General features: G+C 44.1%; 1 protein-coding gene across 13 annotated transcripts in view; it reads left to right on the top strand.

Moving 5' to 3' along the window:
* The window catches only part of Osbpl6 (oxysterol binding protein like 6), a 163,337-nt gene that overhangs the window by 110,771 nt on the left and 28,256 nt on the right, over nt 1-24,310 (top strand). For 6 of the 13 annotated variants that reach the window (XM_060390421.1, XM_021649495.2, XM_021649490.2 and 3 more), the window contains 9 exons: nt 4,429-4,551; nt 6,824-6,877; nt 7,937-8,050; nt 8,157-8,327; nt 10,821-10,953; nt 12,332-12,435; nt 13,186-13,278; nt 17,229-17,303; nt 21,960-22,125. In XM_060390421.1, the coding sequence (XP_060246404.1) occupies nt 4,510-4,551; nt 6,824-6,877; nt 7,937-8,050; nt 8,157-8,327; nt 10,821-10,953; nt 12,332-12,435; nt 13,186-13,278; nt 17,229-17,303; nt 21,960-22,125 (952 nt within the window). In that variant the 5' untranslated portion in view covers nt 4,429-4,509. The remainder of the gene's footprint in view (nt 1-4,428; nt 4,552-6,823; nt 6,878-7,936; nt 8,051-8,156; nt 8,328-10,820; nt 10,954-12,331; nt 12,436-13,185; nt 13,279-17,228; nt 17,304-21,959; nt 22,126-24,310) is intronic. The other 7 variants (XM_021649498.2, XM_021649493.2, XM_060390420.1 and 4 more) reach the window with 3 other exon arrangements.

Raw genomic sequence — 24,310 nt, 5'->3', positions numbered from 1 at the left:
TACTTGGAGGATGTCACAAGCGACGGAACTTATTCTGTCAGATAAGCGTAGAAGAAAAGAATTATTAAACCATAAGTATAATTTGGGGAGGGGGCTGAAGAGAGAGCTCAACAGTTAAGAGGGTTTTCTGCTCTTACAGAAGACCAGATTCTCGGTTCTCAGCACCTACATTTGGCAGCTGACAACTGCCCGTCATTCCAGCTCCAGTTTTAGCTACTATGGACACCTCCACGTAAATGGCACACCCACAGTTAAAAATAAAAACGAACCTTAAAAAAATAACTTAGAAATAAAAAGAACAGACCTCCACTTGCACAATAAATAGATACCGCATACCTGGTAAATATAATTATCATATCTCTTTGCAACATCCGTCCTCTGTAGCTAGTACAAAGCTGGAAAGGTAAATAGATACAAGGCAACAAGAAGCTAACACAGTTACTGAACTATCTTGTGTCACAGGTTCTCTCAACCAGCCTCCAAATCGTTAAAGCACGTACTGATTTTCTCATTTTCTGTATAATTCCAGCATCAAGGTCTAATGCACTGCCTCCAGCTTGCCAGCTCACCACAGCTGGGGTGTAGGTCTGGGGACTCAGCAGAGGGTGCTGGCTGGGACCCCCGACAGCATTCGCTGCACCTGTGCTTCCCGTTTCAGTCTTGCTGTAGGACTAGTATGCCTTCTTCTGTTTCATCTCTGGTAAATGTGGACAAATCTTGGGGTCTCACAAAAGGAACTGGCACCACGCCCAGGACCACTGCAGCTCACCACTTCAGAGCCTTTGAGAGAACAGGGGCCTCCTGGGTACTGGGCAGTAGGAGGACTGTGAACAAGGCATTGCCATGGCTCAGGAGTTATTCAGGTTCTTTGATATTTTTAGCTCTTGAAACATTTTTGCCTATGCCCACCCGACCCCATTCCACCCATAGACTTTTTATACTTTGAAGGCATTCCAAGATACAGAATTTATTTCAACAGGCAGGAGTCGATTTCTAGTCCACGGAAAGGGAAGAATTATTAAACTATAAGAATTACTAATCTGTCTCTTAGACGGTGGCTCAGCAGTTAAGAGCACTGATGTTGGTTAAGTGCTGACGTGGTCACTTTAGGGCTCTTGAGCTGAAAAATAAACACTAATTGAAATTTCAGGAAATACACACTCTTCAATTTTTAGGAAGTTATTTTAATTACAATGTACTAGTTCACTAGTACTCGCTAGTTCGCTAAGCAAGAAGGAGGAATTTCAGCATCATGGAAAACAGAATTCGGAAGGTTCTATCTCATGTGGAGATGGGTTGTTTCCTTTCCTACATATTTCATTGGCAACCTTATCATCCATCAGCATTTATAATTGAAATAGGTGGAGCTATTGTTTCTCTGCTTTTCTCCTTTGCCTCTTTGTCAGCTTGACAGCTCTCCTAATTGTTAGGACTGAATTAGGATTCTTCTCTGTTTCTTTTGCTGTACTCGGGAGCACTGTGTCTCAGTAAATGGCATTGCAGGTTCAGAGCTGCAGCATTTCATGTAGGAAACAGACTTTAATGTTTGCCTTTTCTGCCTTATCTCTTTCCTGCTCTCCAGTTCAGCTCCCCGCAAAAGGAAAGAAAACCGCTCTAACAGAAACAAGTAGTGGTAGCTACAAAGAGATGAGTTTGTGTTACCCCTGACTTTAGTTAGTTGGGGGCAGAGGTGTACCTGTTACTAAATGCTTCCATTTTATGTCATCTGGAGATTCATCCGAGAGAGGAAAGAGAGAGAAGGGGGGGTGAGGGAGAAGGGGCAAGGGAGGGGGCACTTCCCTTTCAAATAGGATGTAGATAGAAATATTTTTAAACACAACTCCCATATCACTAAAGACAGGGGTCCAGTGACTGTATCTACACACAGATGGGAAGTTGCTCTTTTTTAATTTCTTACTTGTATCCATCATTTTAAGGAGTAGTCACCATTCTGATGAGAGCAGAAAGCCAGAGGCCCTTGATGGTTTGTGTCAGAACTTACTGTGTTCTTGTATGGTCTTCACACCCCTCATAAGTGTGACTCTGGTCCTGAGTTGCAACCCGGTATTAAGAAAAGATGCCAGAGCTCCTGTGTGCTACCTGGGGTCACGTGACAGTGCTACCTGTGCTTGTGTCAGCCAGAAACCGTGATGATTCTACATGGCCCGAAGCTGTCGCCTCAGAAACATTTTTATATCTAAGTAATGGGTCAATTAAACTGTTGTTGTGTTGTTTTGAGACAGGTTTTCGCTGTGTAGTTCCATACTGCCTGGAACTCGCTAAGTAGACCAGGCCGGCCTCGAACTCACAGAAATCTGCTTGCCTTTGCCTTCCAAGTGCTGGGATTATAGGCGTGCGCCGCCACATGCAGCGCGGATCAGTCACAGTTTCCAGCAGAAGTTTCTTCAAGCAGAAAACCACATCGTGAGCTATTGCTTATGCTTGAAAGAATGCATATTGCTGCCATCGATGCACACAGGTCGTTTCTGTAAGCTGTGTAGCTCATTCCTTGGCCCTGACTGTGGGTATGAGAAAATGGCAATACTTACAGGCTCTTTCCTGAGGTAGGGTGAGGCAGCTGTGGGGTTGGGTTTTAGGGAGGATGCAGGCTTGGTGATGGATATAGGCTTTTCAGAGAGGCAGGACCATCTCTGTGATAAAACTTAAGGGAAAATTCCACCCTGGATACACATATTTTCATCAAGCATAGATTAGACTTGGGCCCCACGGCAAGCAGCTTTTAGGATGTGGGGAAAGGAAGGAAAGAGACGGTAACTACAACCCTCTTCACCCCCACCAAGGCCCACATCAATGCCTGATAATGGCACCTCATTCCCAGAGACATTTAGAGCCTCACATTTGCAGGCTTGGGTCTATCACAGGATGCGGGGCTCTAACCGCTCTCACTCTGCCCTTCCTTAGGGAAGTCTTCCTAAGCGAAAGTCTTTTCAGAATGCAGCTGCCCAGTGAGCTGGGGGTGGGGCACTGTGCAGAGGGCCTGTCCTCCCCTCCAAAGCTGAGGGGTTTTCGTGCAGAGATGGTTACGTGGATGGGGTTTTCCCTACCTGCACAAAAGTTTTGTGAGGGAAGTGAGAAGCTCTTCTCCGTTATAAGGAAACATGGTATTTCTGGAATCAGGGATGGGAAGAATGTTGCCAAATCTGTGATCACCTAGATCAGCGGTCCTCAACCTCCCTAATGCTGGGACCCTTCGATACAGTTCTTCGTGTTGTGGTGACCCCCAACCATAAAAATGTTTGTTACTACTTCATAACTATAATTTTGCTACTGTTAAGAATCGTAATGCAGTATCTGACAGGCAAGCCCTGTGAAAGGGCCGTTCATCCCCCCGAAGGGGCTCAGACCCACTGATGCAGATCATTTGAGCCCACAGCAGTCATTGGTTGTGGGGTTTTCAAGCCCGGGTTGCTGTGAGCGCCAAGGAGGTTTGCCAGGAGGAGTGCTGTGGTGGCCACCACAGCAGACTGCAAACTATGCCGAAGAAGCCCAGGGTCACCAAGAGCTTATAAACCAGCGGAAAATCTGTATTTTTTTAAGTTGAAAAACTCGTCTGATTTGTAAATGCTGCTAACTCTTTTAAAATTAGAACCATATGTGAACAAAACATGTCAAATGAAGGAGGAAACTGCTTCAGTCTGTTATCTAACAGAGTAAGAGCGAAACTCTAGAACTAAGGTACTTTTTTTTTTTATTTGTTTATTTTTGGGTTTTATTCTTGCGGTTGGAGAAATTGAACATAGCGCCTTTGCATATCCTAAGCATATGCTTTACAAATGGTCCAGAACCCAGTTCTGTTCTTAGCCTCGTGGCTTTGCTCTTTCTGTGAGCCCCATGGGGAACGTACCTCCTTGAAAGCGTGGACTTCTTGCTTCGTGCTATTTAGCGAGGCTTTGCGGCACACTTGGAGATGCGCAGGGCCGCGGTGGGAGGACCCAGGACCATGGCAAGGCTGCTCTGTGCTAACAGCACGTTATGTTCTGCATCAGACCCCTGCAACCTTTCCATTTGTACGCGGAAAGCCTGGTCGACACACTGACTGAACATTTGTCATCAGATGTCTAATTTTAAGACTTTAAAGCACCACTGTGCCCTGGGATCGTCGGGGTGGGGGAAGCATTTTAAACATTCCAAGTGCAGGAAATCAAAATTCCTCTCTACTGCCAAGCAAACAGCGTGTCCCCAGCGCACCCCTCGGGAGTCTGCATGCCTCCAAGTGTACCTGGGAAACTCGGAGGAGCTTCTCTTGAAAGTCTGTGACTTGTCTTGATGCTCCAGTTAGCTCCAGAATGTCACTCAGCCTAATGTTGGATAGTGTGTGGCACAAAGGTGACGCTTCTGCCTAAGAATCTTCTTAAGTGTGTATCATTAAGCACAGAAAATAAATGATTTGTTTTTCTTTTCTCTCAGGAAGCTGACAGCTGGGAAATTATAGAAGGGCTGAAAATAGGCCAAACCAATGTCCAGAAGCCAGACAGGCACGAGGGATTTATGCTGAAGAAGAGAAAATGGCCTTTAAAGGGCTGGCACAAGGTAATGTCCTCAGCAGGTAGATGCTGAGAGCATCATCAGAGGGGTCCAACTTGCTATTAGGCTCAAACAGTTGTGTCTGTGATTGTGAGATCCTGTCTCTGAAACAAAATGGAAAGAAACAAGAACCCAGAATGGAGAGGAGAGAGGAATAGAGGAGGGGAGGAGAGGTGGAGGCAGAAGACAAATGCTGTGGCTCTGAGGAGAAAGGCCTCTTGCTTTCTCAGGAGAGCCCTTGTTAGACCCCTTGGTGATGCCCACATCACTGTAGCTTCATGCGTTCACCACCTCTGCTGATGGGTCTTGTGTCAGAGTGGATGGGTTTGCTAACCAAAGGCTTGGTCAGTGCCGCTGGCTCAACCACAGAGAGCATGGATCACAGCTTCCCTAAAGAAATGGACAGATGGGAAATGCCACCCCAACCCTTCTCCAGAGAGTGAAACCAGTCAGAGGGGCTTCCATCTAACACAGCTTCGCCTGGTCAGAAACTGTCTCCCCTCAGCCTGGACCCAGTGCCAAGGACTCCCCTCCTTCATCCACCATCCTTCAGACTTGGGTTTGGTCCAGCGAGTGATTCCTCCGAGGCCCGCCTCTGCCTTCCATCACCTTTTGTTTACCTCCTCAGCAGTAGCCTTATTTAGCTCTTTCCTGCGACATCTTTTAAGTTATTCCTGGCTAAAGTTCTTTAATAGAAACTTAAAATTGGGAAAATAGACCAAAACCACATTTTTGAAAAATGGTTGGTTCAGTTTTAACACTGATTTCTGATTCAGCAAAATGGCTGTGGGCTGACCTCCTTCTGGACTCCGTCTGGACTGTGTGTTTGAATATTTTGCATAAGGAATGAGAGAGAGTAGCCACCAATGCTTTCTCTCCCCCCCCACCCCGAATACAAGCACGTATTGATTAAGCACCAGCCCATTTGAATGCTCAAATTATAAGCAATTGAATTGTTTTTGTTTTTTTTTTTTTAATGTTGAACTCTTTGATTCTGGCAGGTACCTGTTGTTCCCAAGAATTCCCAAATGAAGGGATCACAGTGGCCCTTTAGTTCTAGGCAGGGTGACTTTTGGGACCTGATATCCTGCCGTCTCAGCAGCTATGAGTTTATGCATCCTGTGGAAAACGGTCCAGGTCCGGCAGAGTAAATTCCAGCAACAGAAGGACTTCCTGCACGTGCAGAGCTAGAAGAGGCCCCGAGGTGTGGCTAGCTCCTGGGGGCTGCTTGATTTTTCGGAGTGGCCCACGGAAGGGAAACCGACACTAGAGAGCTCTTGGGTGTTTGTGGTTAAAAACTGGCACATCCTCTCAGACTGGGCCAGGAAGACCTCCGGGCAGACATTTGCCCCCCCACACACTTTTTTTAGTTCTTTCATTTAAAAAGCCTTCAAAAAAATATATTCTTTGAGAGTTTCATACATGTATGCGATCTACTTTGATCATATCCACCCATTCCTTTCCCAGTTTCCCCCGGAGCGCCTCAACACACCGTCTTACCAACCTCAGATCTGTTTCTGTTTTAATGTATGGTGTTTCACCAGGCCCACAGAGCATTGCTCATGTGCATTCACTGGGGCCATTCCTGCAGCATGAGCAGCACCCATAGCCACATCCCCCAGGAAAAAAGAATGATTCTCCCTTCCCTGGTAGCCATCAACTGTCAAGTAGGGGTGGGGTCCTTTTAAAAAAAAAAAATCCTTAATGCAGCTTGGAAATAATATTTAATTCGTTTTGTTAATAGTAGAACACAGGCATATTGCCAAGGAGAAAACATGCGCGTATTGCCAAGGTCACTTAAGCCTATAGGTAATGTGTTAGTCATGATCCGGTGTAGCGGCATTTGTAATGGCTACGAGAACTTTTGGACAGTGCCCGTGGGGGTCCAGGGGAAATTCAGGAGTGAACACTTGCCTCCAGAGTAGGACAGAAATCTTTACAGAATTTCCACGAGCTTCCCCAGGGTATTTTTTCCTCACTTTTCTAGTGCCCTCGTGCAGTTCATTCATGAAGTGTAAGCTGCAGGTCATTAGATCTCTGTCTTGTGAAGATGAACCCTGGAGAAAAGAGTCCATCCCTAGCTTGTGTGTAGACGCGCTCTACTAGAACTCTGACCTGCTTACGTCACTTCCTGTGACTAGGGCGGCCAGATGCCCTAAATCCGTGTATCAGTCAAACATGTTGACTGCTCAATGCCAAGCAGCTTGCCACCCGCGCTGGCGAATGTTTTGTGTAATTGAGAGTACAAACAGTAACTGGGGGTGTTTGGTTCTTGCAGCGCTTTTTTGTCCTGGATAATGGAATGCTGAAGTATTCAAAGGCTCCACTTGATGTAAGTAGCTCGCAGGACTTGTCTCGCAGAGTGATTCAGAATTCTGCTTGAAGTGAGTAAACAATGCAAGTGCACAAGCTCTGTGCCACAGTTACCAGCTTTCTGCATCCCTGTGCCTGTGGTCTTTAACAGGCTGCCCACTCTGCCTGCTCTAGAGAAGGTGTGTTTTGTACTTATACCCAAGGTAGCATAAAATCTCAAACTGATGTGTGGATATTTAACTATATTTTTAAGCAGAAGCGTAAGCCTGAAAATGACACATTAATCATTCTTTCTCTCCTAGAGAGAAGATCCTAAAAGGTTTTTTTTCCTTGCACTTTGAAATATGTTCCATGATCTTTGCTTTTTGAGATTTAAAGCCCTCCTTGTTCTTGTCAAATAAACAAAACCAAAATTAAAAAAAAAAAAACAAAAACCTGTCTTTTGTACCTAATTTGTGTTGAATTGACTTTTTTATCTTGAGAACCCAACTCATTAAAATTATTTCAAGCTGCTTTTGCATAATATCTAAGTAGTAGCTGGCATGCAAATCTCAAAGTTTCTTCTTTCCTACATGTGGTGTAGGGCTTGGGCTTGGTTTTGTCTGCCCCTCTGCCATGGAAATAGCTGTGTCCTTGATCAGCCAAGGACAGCCAGAAGAGGGGGCTGGCTGCTCCTTGGTCTCTGGTCTCAGCTGCACAAGTCTGCCCTGGCAGCTGCCATCCAGCTGATTCCTGGGTGTTCCGGGTCACGATTCAAAAGTTGACTTCAGTTATTTTGGGAATCCTTGGCATCACCTTCTTGAGGAGATAGAAGCTAAGCAATCTGGAATTATGAAGATCTGACGTTACTAGTTGTCCCCAAAATAGGTGTAAAATGAGCAGTGTTGCATGCTGGAATTGGGGTGAAGTCATGGCGGTTCCAGCCGTCCTTAGAGCTTTACTGTTTTCTCTTCATTAAAAAGAACGTAGTCATCCGCTTTTCGTATGTGAGTTAATTTACCTTGCGCTCACCTTAGTTCTGAGCAGAAACACGGACCTGTATACCCTTCCAGCGTGTTCACTAATCTGTTGATTTCAGATACAAAGAGGGAAGGTCCATGGGAGCATAGACGTCGGACTGTCTGTCATGTCAATTAAGAAGAAAGCTCGGAGAATAGACCTTGACACGGAGGAGCACATCTATCATTTGAAGGTGAAATTGTTTTCAGCATCTGGCAGGAGCAGGGATGTGATTTGCCTGCCCCAGTGGCAGACAGGAGGCAGTTTCCACAGCTGTCTTCCCTTGCTCCCTGCTGCAGGTGAAGTCCCAGGACTGGTTTGACGCATGGGTCTCCAGACTGCGGCATCACAGGCTGTACCGTCAGAATGAAATTGTGAGATCACCTAGAGATGCGAACTTCCACATACTTCCTGCGACTCCCACGGCCGAGTCCTCCCCAGCTGCTGATGTTTCCGTTGTGGATGGAAAGGTAGGACCGTGCGGTAAGAAATCAGCCTGGAGGTTAATGTACACACGTGACTGTGTCTCCTTTGGAAACACCAGAAAGAGATGTTTGATTTTTTGAGAGGACATCCAGAAAACAAGTGAAGCTGGCACTAGTGTTAAACACAAACCAAGATAAGGCGGATGTGTGAATCTCCAAGAGAGTTTCCAGCAATTTTTGTTTATGGTAAATGGGTTGCATCATTTTTGTGTGGCTTTGCAAGAATACTGGGAGATATAGCAAACATTTGTTTAATCGGCATCTGGGAATTCTTGGGTAGTAATGAAGTGGCTGCAAAGTTCTGAAAGTGAAACTTATTATCCTACTTTGAGCTCTAATGTATACATGACCCAGAGAGGGGCTACTCAGTTTCCCCTAGACTCAATGCAAGTCAGCTGGAGAGGTGCCAGTAGCATCAGCGCGATTTCAGTGAGCAAGTACATTAGGCATGTGACAGTCATTTGTCTCTAATCTGCCACATCAGCGTCTAATCAGAGACGGCGTTTGTATGTACACAAGTGGCATAGACATTCCAGGATCCGACGCAGCGGTTTCCAAAATCAGCGCCTCCTTTCATTAAACCAAGTGCCAGCCAAGAGAGGCTGCAGTTCCCTGGGACTTTGTTGCAGAAAAGCTGGAGGAATTTGTTGTTGAAAGTCAAGGTTAGGACCACAGGCAGGGAAGCAGCTGTTTCCGTGTGTGGTCCAGTAATTGGTTTGTGTCACACATGGGTGTGGGGCTCTATCCTTGGTACCCCAGACTGAGGTTGGAGACAGCTGAGGAGGTTCAAAAACATGTCAGTGGAGATCTGGCCTCTTCTGTGCTTCTTCACGAGTCTACACTCTAGTTGGATTGCGTAGTATCCTCTCTACAAAGCATTGGAGAACTTCGCTGAGAAACAGCGGACCTAACAGAGATCAAGCTGACTGGAGTATTACCATACTCAGCTTTTGATTTTTGATATACTCTACTTATACTAGTGTATAAGTTAAGGTCCGTTAATTACATTTCAGAAAGGCTCCCTGGCCTGTGACTTCACTGTGCTCACATTCCTGCTAACGACTTTAATTACCTTTCCCCTAAAAATTGGGCTTGACTGAAATACCAACCAATTCTGAGATAAAAGAGAATGAACCAGGAGGCAGAGAGATCGGGGATTTAGGATCTTAAAGTTCCTCAATGTAGTCTCCATATTTCTCTGGGTCTTCTGTGTTTTCATCACAGGATAGACTGAATCCCAGTGGTGGTCCAAATTAAATGAGAACTGTGTCTCAAATAGACCTTTAAAAGGAAAACATACATTTTTAATTCTTTGGTCTTTCCAGCTTCTGCCTGTATCTTTGGCAGGGAGCATTGATAAAAGATGCATTATTGCTGTCCCTCATCTTACTTATTAAATAACTTGGGTGATACCTGAGATTGGGGGACTGAAACCAAATCCTTCCCCCACTGTTTTCTCTGGAATAAGAAAACTCTCCAGCTCTGGTTTCCACAAAAGGTCCATTTCTCCAGTTGCAAGTGGCACAGCTCGGAGCTCAGATGTGCTGGGTGATTTCCGTTACATTTTTCCAAATGTGAAAGAGAGCCTTTGGCCCTTCTTCTTGCCTTCCACATACTGAATTGTGAGACTGCTGATGTTAATTGGTTCATGGTCCTGTGTGGTAATAAATAAGACTGGGTTTGCTAACTGTGCATTATTCATTTCTTAGTAATTCAGAAGAGACATAATCAGTTGTAATTGAGCATTGGAGTCAAATGGGAAGTTTTAAGGTCATTTCAGCTCCTTGGGATGTAAATTTGTTGTTATTTTGCTGTTTACTATACACATTAGTATTCACTTATTTTGTTCAACTTTATTTCACATAAAAATCTTTTTAATGGTAGGTAACTTGACAGGAAGGCCTCTTATATAATCCTCAGAATGTTTTTGAAGCATTATAAGGCTGTTTGCTGGTGGATAGGGCTCACAGGAGGCTAAGGACTCCCCTCTGTGGAAGCTCTGTATGCCTTAACCATCAGATCAACATCTTGTTGCCTCCTGTGAGCTAAGGAAACTGTCTGTAGTGAGGACCTTGGATCAAATACCGCCTTCTGAGTTATTTCTGTTGACTACGTGTCTGAGCTCTTGGGACCTCAGGAATATGGGCTGTTGTTATTATTGTTGTTGTTATTAATAGAAGTAGTAGTATTGTTGGTATTATTATTTGGGTTTTGAGAAGGGTTTCTTTGTGTAGCCTTGGCTGTCTTGGACTTGCTTTGTAGACTAGGCTTGCCTCGAACTCACAGAGATCCTCCTTCCTCTGCCTCCCTGAGTGCTGGGATTACAGGTGTGTGCCACTGCACCTGACTCTCTTATTGTTGTTGTTATTTTGAACACCGTCTTCCGTGGATGATGGAGGCAGCGTTAATGGAGTGTCGAACGGTCCATGAACTCAGCCCTCTCTGTGTGAATTGCGTGCTTTGTGTCCTTGCTTGCAGATGCAGCCCAGCAGTTTCCCATGGCAGTCCCCTTTACCCTGCAGTAATAGCCTCCCTGCAACCTGCACAACAGGGCCGAGTAAAGTGGCAGCCTGGCTGCAGGACTCCGAAGAGATGGACAGGTGTGCGGAAGGTCAGTTCCTGCCCTCACGGGCGCGCAGAAGGAGCCCCACGCCCCAAAGCTGATGACATGAGTCACTCTCCGCATTCGTGGATGAGGACAATGAAATCCACACAGGTTCAGACCTTTGCCCGCCATTCCAGAGCTGCCGTGGTGAAGGGAGGCTTACAGCTGGCCCACACTGACTAATCCAAAACCAGTGCTTTGTTCGCTACACGACACCCCCTTAGCACTGCTAGTCCTTGCAATCACTGTGGGAGCCCCCCCGTGGCTCTTCCTCGGCTCTGAGGCACTTACCCCAGCATTTAGCAGCCCATGTAGTCAGCATTCTGGGCCCACCTGCCCTTTCAGCCTTGCCTACTTCTATAGACACAAGCAACTGTGGTCTTTTTACCGGGATGTACTTACGTATGTCCAGTTGTTTGCCTCTGGGAAGGTAGTTCTTCCCACCTGAAGTGCCCTCCTTGCCCTTCTCCACCTTTCTGTTGGGCTAAAACTTCCCTGTCAGTCTTCCAGGCCCTGTGGGAGTGTGGTGGGGTCTCTCTTGTGAATCCCCATGAATACCCTCTTCTCTTCTAATCACTTGCTGCACTTAAAAAAAAATTGATACTGATCATTTGTCAAAAACCAATTTATACTGATCATTTGTCGTAGAGTATGTCTACTACAGAGAAAGGTTTCGGTTCTAAAAAGGAAGGGAATATTTCATATTTATTTCATTGGTTGAATTTCAAAAGACATAACATTCAGTGGAACCCATTATATATCTGATTTATAGTTTCAGCAGTTCAGTAGCTAGCTCTTCTGGACTTTTATCCAGGCCTTCCATCTATGGGGAAATTGGTTGGCTCTTAGAGCATATTTTTTTTTCCATAGAGAATAAATTTCAGGTAGTAAAAGCCTATAATAGATTTTTAAAGGAACCATTTCTTGCCACATAATTAGTGAGCTGGAGAGCAAACGTGTTTAAGTGATTTTTACTCAGTTCTGTTTTTCTGAACTTGACTGTGGCTCCACCCAAATTCCAGGTAGCCACCTTGTAAACCATTTTAGAGGAAAAAGTAGAGAGGCCCTTGGGAACAAGACTGCTGAAGTTCCCCTTGTGTCCATGAGGCAAAAGCTGTGAAGACAGGAGAGTGAACACACACAGCTTGATGGGTTCCTGGCATCGGCACGCAGAGTCATAGTCAGTGAGAAAGGGCCTTGAAACTTTCTCAATACCAGCAGCTCCCATGATTCTAACCCAGAGCGAGATGTGCTGTATATTACTTGTGTGAATCAGCATCATATAAGTATGGCTATCCAATCACATCTCCATGGTAAGGACAGAGTTCCCCTTCTTATTGTCACCACCATCTCTACCCAATTCTAACATTTTTGTCCTCTTTAGACCTTGCACACTGTCAGTCAAACCTTGTGGAACTTAGCAAGCTCTTACAGAACTTGGAGATACTTCAGAGAACCCAGTCAGCGCCCAACTTCACCGACATGCAGGTAAACGTCACAGCTGCTGGTCATGTGACTTAAGATCCTAACTTGCAACCTTTACTGGACGGCTCTTTGAATAGGCAAGGTGACACTCAAAAGGAAACTACTACTGTCGGGCTAACATTACTGTATTCATAACAATATCAATACACAGTCTATATTCTGGACCTATTTATTTATTTAACGTGTATGTGTATTTTACCTACACCTGTATCTGTGCACCATATGTGTACAGCGGCTGTGGAGTCTAGAAGAGGGCATCAGATCTCCGGGACTGGAGTAATGGTGGGTGGGTGTGAGCCACTGTGTGGGTGCTGGGAACAAAAGCCATGTCTCCGGCCCCTCTGGAACGGTCTGTAATGCTGTTGAAGTCTGGTGTCAAGTGCTTTACATTTAAAAATCTGTGCAGACCCACGCAGCCGCACACATCTGTGTCACTCTCTCGTGTCTCCTTTATAGTAACAGCAATGGCCCTGAAGTTCAGTATCTAGAACTTTCTGAAGTATGGCCATCTTTTAATGTAGAAAGCAAGGCTCGCAGCCTCGAATCTTATTTTCATTTTTGCACACTAGAAATATAACTTTCACGAGTAAGTTGCAGAAGCAGTCTTGGCTTTTAGTAGAATGTCTTTCTCCCTTGGCTGGTTTGCTTTGGGGTTCTAACGATTTCTTACTAACTTTCTGGGCTCTTTGTATGTGTTACCATCTGTGTGAACTTAATAATCCTTTGTTGCTTTTAACTATTTGTGTAATGTAGGCTAACTGTGTAGATATTTCAAAGAAAGACAAGCGGGTCACAAGACGCTGGAGAACAAAAAGTGTCAGCAAAGATACAAAAATACAACTGCAGGTACAGCTTTTGCTTCTTATTGCTTCACATTTTCATTCACTTTTAAAGCGTTAGTCTCTGTTTCTGTTCCATATCAGCCCCTGGTGTGAGACTGAAGAATAGCTTTACTGCTTTATGGCCTGTTCTTTGCAGGCAAAGTCATGTCATCTAAAAATCTAGTTATTTGTTTTAGTTAATTGGGCACAAGTGCAAAAAAACCTTGAAGGGTAAGCATGATCCGACTCGGCCACATGGTAATATTTCCATCATCAGTTACAACCTTTGAAACAGTAAAGCTTAGGCAGAAAGCTACTTTAAGATCTGGAAAGCCAGTGGACAGTAATGTACATTCCTTTATGTAGTCTCGGTGGAGGAAGGCTTTTTTATGGGTGGACTTTGCCCACATGTTCATCAAGACCATGTAGGAGATGCTGTAAAGTCAAAATCAATACCCCAGCTATAAGAGTGATCACTGTGGTTCTCTGGCCTCATAAATTATGCACTTGTTCTAAACTTTCTGGACTTTATTTGCTCCTGCTCAAGTTATAGATTAATTATCAAGTTATCAAATTAATTGAATGACCACTGAATTCTGTCTCAGCTCTGAAATTCTATAATTACAAAGGTAAATGGTGTCCGGCCTACAACAATCACTCTAACATTGGAACTAAAATCTCCACAGCACGTGATTAATTTCCTTTAAATAAAAATTTTAATTACAATGAATAGTTGTATATTTTAAAATATGATCCTCTTACTTTATTGCATTTCAGTGATGCAGAATATGGTAAATGCCCAAAACCCCTCATGCAGGAAATCATATTTCTTCCAAATCTTGACAAAAACCTCCACTATTCTTCCCTTAGCTCTGTAAGATGATTGCTTACCTGCACAGTTAAAATTAGACTTCAGTTTCATTTTTAAAAATTATAATGTCAATGAGTTAAGGTCCTAAAGCAAAGGCAAAAGTATCTACTTCAATGCTCTTTCCTTCCTTCTGAATAATTAACAAAAGTAATTCTTCCCTAATTCAGACTGCTTGAATAACATTCTTTGCATTGCGATTCTGAATGTGTCAATCACAAACTGCTGGTGTGCTTCCTAATTTGCTGTGATTCACGATACACTTTTACATGCAGTAAACATTAGTGTTTATGTTTAGAATGTCTGCATCCCATGAATGTAATTCTGTGTGTTGCTTTGAGCAATCTACTTTTGTGTGTTTCCTATTCTGTTCACAATATTAGTGCTTTAGGGAAAATATGCAAATGATTTCACACAAAACTCATTTCCCCAGGTTGAGCTTATATGATTTATCTTGTTTGTTTTTTTGGCCTTGCATTCATGTTCTTATGGCTAAGAAAGCAGAATCATTTTTGCAGCCAGAAGAACCCTTTCTTTAAATAAAAGAATTGAAGAAGGCCAGCAGCCTCAGAACATACCCGTTTGGAGACTAGTTCAGTCTGTTTCTGTAACACATGCCACCCTTGTCTCGAGTGAACTGGCAGCAAGGCTGAGCGTGATGCCCCTGGCTGTCTGTGGGGCCAGGGCTCCCACCACAAGCCACTCGGTCCATCTTAACCCGGGAGGAAAGAGAGTCTAGCTCTGGTTAGTATGTGTGCAGAGAAATCATGAGGATTGTTTGAGTCATCAGAAGAAATTGACGCAAAAGCAGACAAATCTCTGAGTGGCTGCTTTGAATTTCTCACTGGTGCTTCTCTTGCTTTGTTTGACCAAGGAGTGACACAGATGGCCCTTGTGAGTCTTGCTCACGTGGGAACCTGAGATTGCCTCATCCCCACATCCACTTTACCTTTTTCCAGAGCAGCAGTTGTGGTTTTCATGGAAACCTGGACTTTGGATGGCAGTGAGCTGTTATCAGTCACTCCCGGAGAGCCTTTGCCTCCACTCTGACTCACAGGATGTGTCGTTGGCCGGAGTGCTGCTGTCATTCCCCTTGAACATTTTCTGCTTAAGGCAACAGACCTTCCGAGAGCCGGCAGGAGTCCATAACCAGAGCAGGACTGGAGCCCCTTCACTGTGCTCACCTGCTCCAGCAGGAACAGCTTTGCTCGGCAGTCTTTTGCCTACAGAAAGGCATAACATTTATTTCTACCATAGGGGATTAAAGGTTCCTGATACAGCTATCGCTTCACCCTAGCTGCTTCTCCTTCCCATTTTCAAAGCTTTTTGGTCATGAGAATTCCATCCAACAATGCCAAATATTTCTTTGAGTTCATTGTCATCTCAGTCTCCAGGATGACCACTTTCTCAGCCATCTTGGGTCGTGACAACTCATTTTCTGTTTGTAGCTTTGGTCATTAGCCATTGAAGGAGCCAGGCTGGGCAGCAGTGGTCACTGGGTGATGGTCATAATCTATGTTGATGCTCTGTCACTCTGCTTTGCATCCATCATTCTATAGTAGTTGTCATCTTGAAAGAATTGTAAGATAAATTATTTTTTAGATTGGTTCCCGGAAGTAGAAAATGAGATGTGCTATACCAGATATTTGAGAGCTTATTCTTGCCTAGGGTACATGGCTTACCTTACCTGAAGATGAAATTGAATGCTAGCTTTGTTTGGTCATATTTGTTCAAGATGCTATTGGATTGTTACTCTCAGAAATCTGTTGCATAACTTGTGGAGTCAGTCTTTGTCTTGAAGGTTCTTTGGGGATTATCTTTAGAGAAAATAGCCATCCAAGTCTCCCAAACTTCAGATTTTTCTGGTTCTAATAAAAATCTCAATACTGCTGTATAACCAAAAGTGCGATAGAAGAGAAGCACTGGGGCCCTGTCATATTAATAGAGTAAATTAGATGAAGGTACTGTAGGCATCGGGTAGAGTAGGGTGAAGTTCATAGTGGCCTGTAAAATTATCTGTCATTCACATGAAGCTGTCCTTGTCCCTGACATGTGAAGATGAGTTCTTCCTTTTATTACATTAAGTGTGGAGATTTTGTACAGAAAACCTTTGTAGAAAATAGATTATATTTGACATGCATGCATACATACGCAAAAAATTTGTAAAAGTGAAAGTAATTTGCAATTTTCAAAACAAAATCAGTGATGTGAGAAATCAAAACATTTGTCATTCCATACAGATGAAAGTAATCATGATGTTTTTTAATGTCATTTGTTGGGTTATCCTAAGAAACTTCGCTTTGGCTAACTGGAAATGAAACTATTGTTCCTTGTCTTGAAGACTCAGGGTCTGTAACATTGAGGTAGTGTTGAAGAATGAGAAGGAAACGCCATTACCTCTAGGCTTCTTCGGGTTTGTGCTTAGACATGCCACCAAGTGAAACCTGCACTCTCAGTTACTAACTGGCGTGTTTGGGCATTGTCCTCACACTCTCCCCTGCTCCCCTTGGCCCCAGTCTAGTAGGACTGGCCTCTGCCTTGGGAAATTCTTCAAGTGGAAGATACCATCAGTTTCCTAACACTGAGTCCCTAGCAGCAGGTTTTTTGGTTAGGGGTTGAGTTGGGGGTTAAAGAACCCTGTTTCTCTTCCCCTTATTCTTTTCCCTGAATATGAATTTTTTGCCTTTATGCTTTATATAATTACTTTCCCCCTGAGCTTGCCTGCAAGTTTTCTCCGTTACTGGATGTTTTTGACTTAATACAGTTTGTGTCATCACGTTTTAAAGTCGTGTGCACAGTGTACTTCAGAATGGCAGGCTCCTAGTTGATTCGTTAATTCACCGCTCTCCCTCTTTTCTTCTTTTGGGATTGTGTTCAGGAAGTGGACTCACATTGTCTGGGTGTCCTGAAGTGAGGATAAAGAATATTCCTTGTGGCATGAATGTCCGTTTGACCTGTTTCAATGCTAAGATTTTTTTTTTTAAGAAAAGTAAATTATAGCTAAAGATTCTCTCCTCCTCTGTCTGATTCTTTCACGTCCCCATGAATCCCTTCTCGTCATCCCTACCCTGTGTTTTTACCCCTTTTCTTCTCCCGTTCACTGTTAGGAAGGGCCACCTGCGAAGGGCCAGTTCAACACGACCCGGCGCCGGCAGCGGCTAGCGGCAGCAGTGGCTACAACAGTGAGTGGATTTCTATCTCACACGAGGAGCTGTGCACTCGGGGGACTGATGTGATGGCGCCCCCAGTGTGGACCACCTGTGGCCTGTCCGGCTGACATCGCTTTTGAATGTTCTCTGGCTCTCCTTGCATGGCAGGGATTGGACATGGGGTTTTTGTTGGTGGTGTTGTTGTTTGTGGGTTTTGTTTTTTTTTTTTTGTTTTGTTTTTTTTTTTTTTTTTTGCAAAGGAGAGCCAGTTTGTAGTCCTATTCTTTTACTGCCATTGGGAGAAGTGTTTGAAACTCAAGTTTAACCAAGTTTGAGAAACTGACTATGAGGCTCTGAGATGGGAGAATTTCCTTAAATGATGCTGTTTTATTTACTTACTTTTCCATACTGCTACCAGGACCTTTGCTAACTCCTTTTTGCTTTTCTAAGTAAGGTCCTAGTACTACAGAAATTAGCTGTGCTTTTATTTTGTGTAGCAGTATGCCTGCTAGAGAAGGACGTGAGAGGATGAGAAAAGATGAATTTTGATGTCGTCTCTACTTGGCTACCCAAACACATAGCAAGGAAAATCGCTTTATAGAAAGATGGTGTCTAATCTAAATGTAGAGGGTATTTTTTACCCCCGAGAGACAGAAGAATAGCTAGAAGGACATAGGTGGACAAGGTAAAGAGTCGTGATTGTCCATATGCAATATGAAGTAGAACACCCGACCATGGCACCATTGGCTGGATAAGAGTAAATTATAATATTAATTCATCCCAAGATCTTGTTCACTTTCAAAAATAGATTCTCAAATTCATAATAATTGTGGATGTTAGTTTTTGTCTGTTTCTTATTTTCTGACTTAATAAAGAGTGAGAATTTCTAAAAGTAATAGTGAGACATTTTTGATTGCACTGGAGAGCAGCTCCTGGCTTTAGGGCTCTTGGTTTTCTCGCTGGTGGTCAGCTCTGCTGTGATGTGTAAGTGCTTAGGTAGACTACGGGACAGAATTACTTTGATAATTGAAACAACCACTGACTTGGAATTAATTGGGGGCCTGACTCCTATATTCATAGTTCTACAGATATTTGAACCAAGTCATTACTGAAATTGTGCTTATGGCACAGTGGATATATTCAAATGCACATGAATGAGGTCTCTGCCACTGGTCCAGCCACAGATGCTGACAGTAGACACCTCTAAGCAGCTAAAGGAACAAAGTGAAGAAAAAGAAATCCGAATGATCTTTAGAGAAGCTACAGTATCATAGTCTGGAAAGCAAAACCCAGTTATCTTGTGAAAATGCTAATGCTGCCTCCAGCAATAACATGCAAGGAGAGAGATTGTCCTTTTCCTGGGTTTGATCTTCAAGCTTTGAATACAATGAAAATAATAAAGTTAGGATTAGCACTTCTTTGCACAGAGTAAGTTTGTATTTTCTTCAGTTGGAAGCAGAGGAAAAGGCTTTTTAAAACAAGAAGCATTATTAATACCCATATCCTAAAATAGCTATGACCACAAAAATTACAGATTTAACTTAGATGATTCTAGTAAAAAAGAAAAGGTACCATCAACACTTAAAATAATTACAGGACTAACTGGTGCTGAGTGGCCACTGGCCTCTTTAGGAGCTGTACTTTGACTCTGTGCGTAAGAGGCATTGAACAGCATCCATCGCTGACCCCTAACGAACATCACCACCCCAGGGGCCTGACTCAGCCTCCCTGTTTCCTTTGGTGTCCCTGCTCTTCCCAGCACTGACATTACCCCACATTTGAACCTGCCCTCTCCTGCTAGAATCCCTTTACAGAATCCTTGTCAGTTTTATCATCTTCCACTCAGGCATCTGGCGTGAATACTTTTGTACCCAAGAAAAGTTTGCCTGAGGAGATGTTTCCAAAGTTTGTTCTTGTTAGGCCTTAACACTGGCACCCAGAATGGCCATTAGCCAGAGCTCACAAAGCTTCAAGCTGGAAACAGAAACACTGGTCCCAACTATGGAAACACAAGGCCCCCAAACCAACAGTACCTCAGAAGTATCCTTGAATGTAAATTGCAGAATATGAACCGGGGATTTTTCACCCTGGCTCTCCTCTGAGTTCACTTGATGCAGTGGTGTGCCTTCTTTCCTGGCAATCATTGCTACTTCTGGGGAGCAGCAGTTTCCTCACAAACTCACTTTTCCCTTGCCTTATTTATAGGTGAGTTTTGGTTGTAAGCCTAGCCTTTAATGGCTGAGCCATCTCTCCAGCCCTATAGGTGCGTTTTAAGGGTAATATTTCTATTCCACACTGCAGTTACTGGTATCAGAATGTTCTAGAACCTGGGTTCCTACCTGTCATAGGGCTTCTAGGAAGACTTGACCTGAGCAGAGGAGAAAGGCCTAAATCCAGCACTGGATATTCTCAACTCCTAGCATGGGGAACTCCACCCATCACTGCCAACAAGAAGCTAATTATCACTTAAGATGTTTTCTATCTAGATGATGTCCAAGTGTCAGTGAATGAAAACTGAGTCCCCAGGCTGAAGAAATCGTCAGTTACATGAGTACATGCTGGTTTATATTCTCTATTTTACAAATTCCTCCATTAAATGACCCATTCAACACCCTTCTCCTAACAAGAAAAAAAAAAAAAGATAACTATTTAATTCATTTGAAAGTATATGAAAATCATTTTCATCTTCCCAGGAAACAGTCTGGTTGCAATTAGCACAGAGTTCATTCCCCGTGGGGCATGTACAATGCCACTTCTGGGTTTAGGAATCACTTTAAAATTCAATTATGGTCAAATTACAAATTTGTAAATTATGTGTTTCTTCTCAGCATTTGATTCCAGCATTTATTAGAGAAGCCTTTATCATGGACAAATGTGGGGCCTTCTTGGGCTCCGTGGGTTTGCACAGTGGCCCCTCTGCTAGTGGCCCCCTCCTCACCCACTCACAACAGACACCTTTGCCGGCTCAGACCTTGAATCCGTGATGGTCCTTGAGTGATAATGAGACTTTCCCTTGACCCCCTTGACCCTGGTATCCCCCAACACCAAACACTCGAATTTGTTTCGCTTAGCGTTCCTTGGTCTACCTTTAGTCATTTTCCACACAGACCCCATGCTTCTCTTACTGTCCCCATCGGTCCTCTGATACTGTTGTCACAGAAGCACCCCAGAGGAGAGTCCTCGAAGTAAGGGAAAGCAGCACTCCATCCTCCCCTATGACTCGTTCTCTACTGCTTATCTGTCTCAAATCTGGAACAGGAGGAAGTTCAGAGCCTGATAAGATAGGCAGCTCTTGACATCTCCCAGTTAATAGTGCCTACTGAGTGAGGATAACAGATAATGGCATTGAGGCCTCTGAATGCCTCGGAGAACTTGTGTTGGCATGCTTAGCTTAGCTGGCCTTAGTGGGGGAAATTTCACACTGTCTTCCTTCCTCAGTCATATCTTCTTCCCTTTGCTGTCTCTCCAGATAGATTACTCACTAACTGACCTGAACTACACCAGCGGGTCCCTCAGAGGACCTTTGGGGATAGTAAGGTAGTTGTTGCCCATAGGCCAGATTTTTTTTTCTCCACTTTGTCTATCTGAAAGGGCAAGGGAGAGGGAGAGAGTGAGAGAAAGGGAGAGAGAGAGAAAGAACCCTTTCATCTATCTTCTCTCAGTTATCATATCCATGAAATTTAAACTAAAGAAAATATTTTAAAAAATTTTTAAACGCCCCCACACCCCCATTCACATACCTTTGTCCTCCTAAGGAAATATGCAAGTCAGTCAGGGAGAAAGAGCGAGCATTTCAGTTGTAGAAAATTCTACTTTTGTGGGGTCTGTGGTATGGCTCCCCAGGGCAGCTGTGTGAACATCTGTATGGTAAGATTAAGAGAAAGGTTACCGGTTGACTCGCTGGAAGAACAGTGTTTCCATTTCCCAAGAATGATCAGCCAGTAGCATTTGTGACCTTCCGGTTGACCCCTCTAAGGACAAGAAAGTGCTTAGCCTTCGCCCACACAAGCCCAATCCAGTCTGGGCAGGGAAGTTCCTGTAGCCATACCGGGAAAGGTCTACAAGACTAAGACTTTTCCACATAACGCTGTTCACTGGTTCACAAGCCACACTCATGCATGTAACAGTCATGTGTGATACACAAAGGCAGAATGTTTCACCTGTGAATATATATTCTAGTAAGTATATTTTGAAGTGTCAGAGTCTCTTTAAGTCATTAGTGTATGTACTCATCTCCCCCTCACCCCCCATGACTATAGCCCAAGTGAGTCCTCTAAGCATAGTTTTATGCATTTATTAAGATCCTGCCCAGGCTCAAAGAGAACTGACCATCAGTTGCATCCTGACTATCAGACCAGGTCCATGACCTCAAGGCTCAGGTTGCTTTTTTCTGCCAGTTACTTTTGGAGACAAGTGAAGGTTCCCATGTGTGTGGGCTTCTTCATTCTATAGCCATTTTTTTCTTTGTAACCATGAAAATGGGGAGCCCTGGAAATTCCTGAACTTTCAGAAACCAGACTCCCTCTCCCCAGCCCACACTGCTTGCTAGATCAGTGAGGACCGGGAGTGTCCGAGCAGGGCATCAGGGAGGAGGAGATGGCTGTAAGGTTTAGGGAGGGCCTTGCCTGTGTAGGAGATGCTAGAGCAGGATGTGATGACACCTGGATGATTTACACACCTCCCTTCCAGGTTCCGTTCAGCGCCACCATGTCTCCAGTGCGGCTGCATTCTTCCAATCCCAACCTTTGCGCAGATATTGAGTTTCAGACCCCTCCGAGCCACCTCACCGACCCTCTGGAAAGCTCCACGGATTATACCAAGCTACAGGAAGAATTTTGTCTAATTGCACAGAAAGGTAACACAACAAGGTGTTTTCTTTGAGAGTCTGATAGAAGAGTCATTACTTTATCTTTGTGTGGGCGGTGATGGCGGATGAGCTGGTCACTGTGTGGTTACTAGAGTTCGGTAAATATGCGAGACGCGGCAGGCTGCGCGCCCCTGCCCACTGAGACAGTGCATCTCACAACCTTCAGTTCTGGCTGAGTATCGTGCTATTGCAAAGGAAGGGGACCGGAAAACAAAAAAGGGGTTTCCTGGCCCAGCAGGATACTGCCGCAAGCCATCATTGATCTCAGTGTCTTTTTAGTTCTCTTCTAATAGGTGTTTATTTAATTGTCGCCAGGAAAATGTTTTCCTTTTTCAGACAAGTTTCGCTCTTGTGTGTTTCAGCTGGGCCCAGCTGAGAGCCGCCCTGTGTCGCTGACGCGGCTCACTCAGTGCATGCTGGGCTGGCAGACGCAGAGTGCCTTCTATCACCTTCCTGGAAGGTCGCTCACAACCACATGGTTCTTCCTGTGTGTGGCACTTTAGGGCTCTGAGACCCTGGGAAGTAGAAGCTGCCAGCCTCGTGCTAGAACTGCTGAAGCACCAAACCCATTACACTGGGCTTTCCAGAGCGCCAAAAGCCAGTTCAGATTTGAGGAATGCGAAGTCAACCACACACTTTTTCTTAAAATATTTATTTATTATTTATACAGCATTCTGCCTGTATGTATGCCTGCACACCAGAAGAGGGCACCAGATCTCACTATAGATGGCTGTGAGCCACCATGTGGTTCCTGGGACTTGAACTCAGGACCTTTGGAAGAACAGCCAGTGCTCTTAACTTTTGAGCCATCTCCCCAGCCTGTCAACCACACTCTTGAGTGTCTTGGGTATATTAAGTTTTCAGTAAGAGTGGGTTAAATTTGATATAATCAATCAACTACAGCATAGACGGTATAACAAGTATACTTGCTGTAGATCGTAAGGAGCCTTGAATCCCCACTTGCTTCTGACACGACATTCAGCCTGCAGTAAATGGCGTTCACCATTTGGCTTAAGGCAGCACCTCCTTAGGCAGTGCCTTTTGAAAGATCGTGAGGGAGGTACACACCTCGTATCGTTTCTCAGCTCCTTTCACACGTCACTGTAACATAGTTCACCTGAGGCTGCTGGGCATAAGTTTGGAAATATTCTTGAAACGGTGGGGTAAATGGAACATGTCCAGCGAATATGCTAATGAAGAACTTTCTTGGTTAGAATAAGAAGTGGGTGAGTGCTGGAAGGTGGTGGTGGAAACTTAGCAAAAATTTATAATCTCAGACTATCAGCAAGGTGACATTGTAGTTTAACAAGCATCTCAGCTTCTGATTGGCTCCCTTGCCACTATGATGTTCTCTAAGTTTCACACCACAGTTATTTACAGCATAATCAAACACTATTTTCATTTCATTATCCTCAAACAATAATAATAATAATAAATCATTTTATTATTTTTTATGAATTTGTCTGTTGATGCTATCCCTAACTCCCTGTGAATGCATTTTTTCACTGCTTTGTTAAACTGGATGCTAATTTTGTGACCAGAGCCAGTGGTGTTCTGTGCAGCTCAGATTCCTGGGGAGTATTTTTGCTTGTGGGTCTGTTAGCAGCCATCAGGGAGAGAAGACACCTGTGAAGGCAGCCTAGGACAGAACCTGATGGGACCCCAAGAGAGCTTTGCTTGGTCGGTTACAGTCCTGAAGCTTCCAAGAAACTCAAGCTTTATCAGTGTTTTAAACCCTATGTTGAAAGCAAAGGGTTTTTGTTTTTTGTTTTTGTTTTTAATTGTTGTTGTTTCTGTGTTTTTGTTTTGTTTTCAGCAGATATCCAAATGCTCCACACAAGGGGGACAAAATGGACAGATCCGTGCCCTGACTAGACTCTTTGGACGGGCATTCTGAGGCACTTTGAAAGTCAAAAGCAGGGTTAATTCCAGCTTGTTACCTTTTGGCTGGTGGAATGTTGCACATGAATTAATAGGTTGTGAGGCTGGGAACGTGGCCTTGCTTGCGCAGGCTCAGGGCTCCATCGCAGAACTGCGAAATAAAAACAATTGTCAGTCTCAGCTCCAAGAGAGCGCCTCCCCGGTTCCGCCTCACCCACTCACCACCACCCTTAATTCAGGCCACTCTTCTGGACTGGATTTTAATTGCTCTAAAAATAAACTTTTTCAAATA

The sequence above is a fragment of the Meriones unguiculatus genome, chromosome 8 (genome assembly GCF_030254825.1).
Source record: "Meriones unguiculatus strain TT.TT164.6M chromosome 8, Bangor_MerUng_6.1, whole genome shotgun sequence".
In the NCBI taxonomy this organism is placed as follows: Eukaryota; Metazoa; Chordata; class Mammalia; order Rodentia; family Muridae; genus Meriones; species Meriones unguiculatus.
Note: the sequence above shows the minus strand (reverse complement) of the source record. Positions and strands in the feature narration are given on the sequence as shown.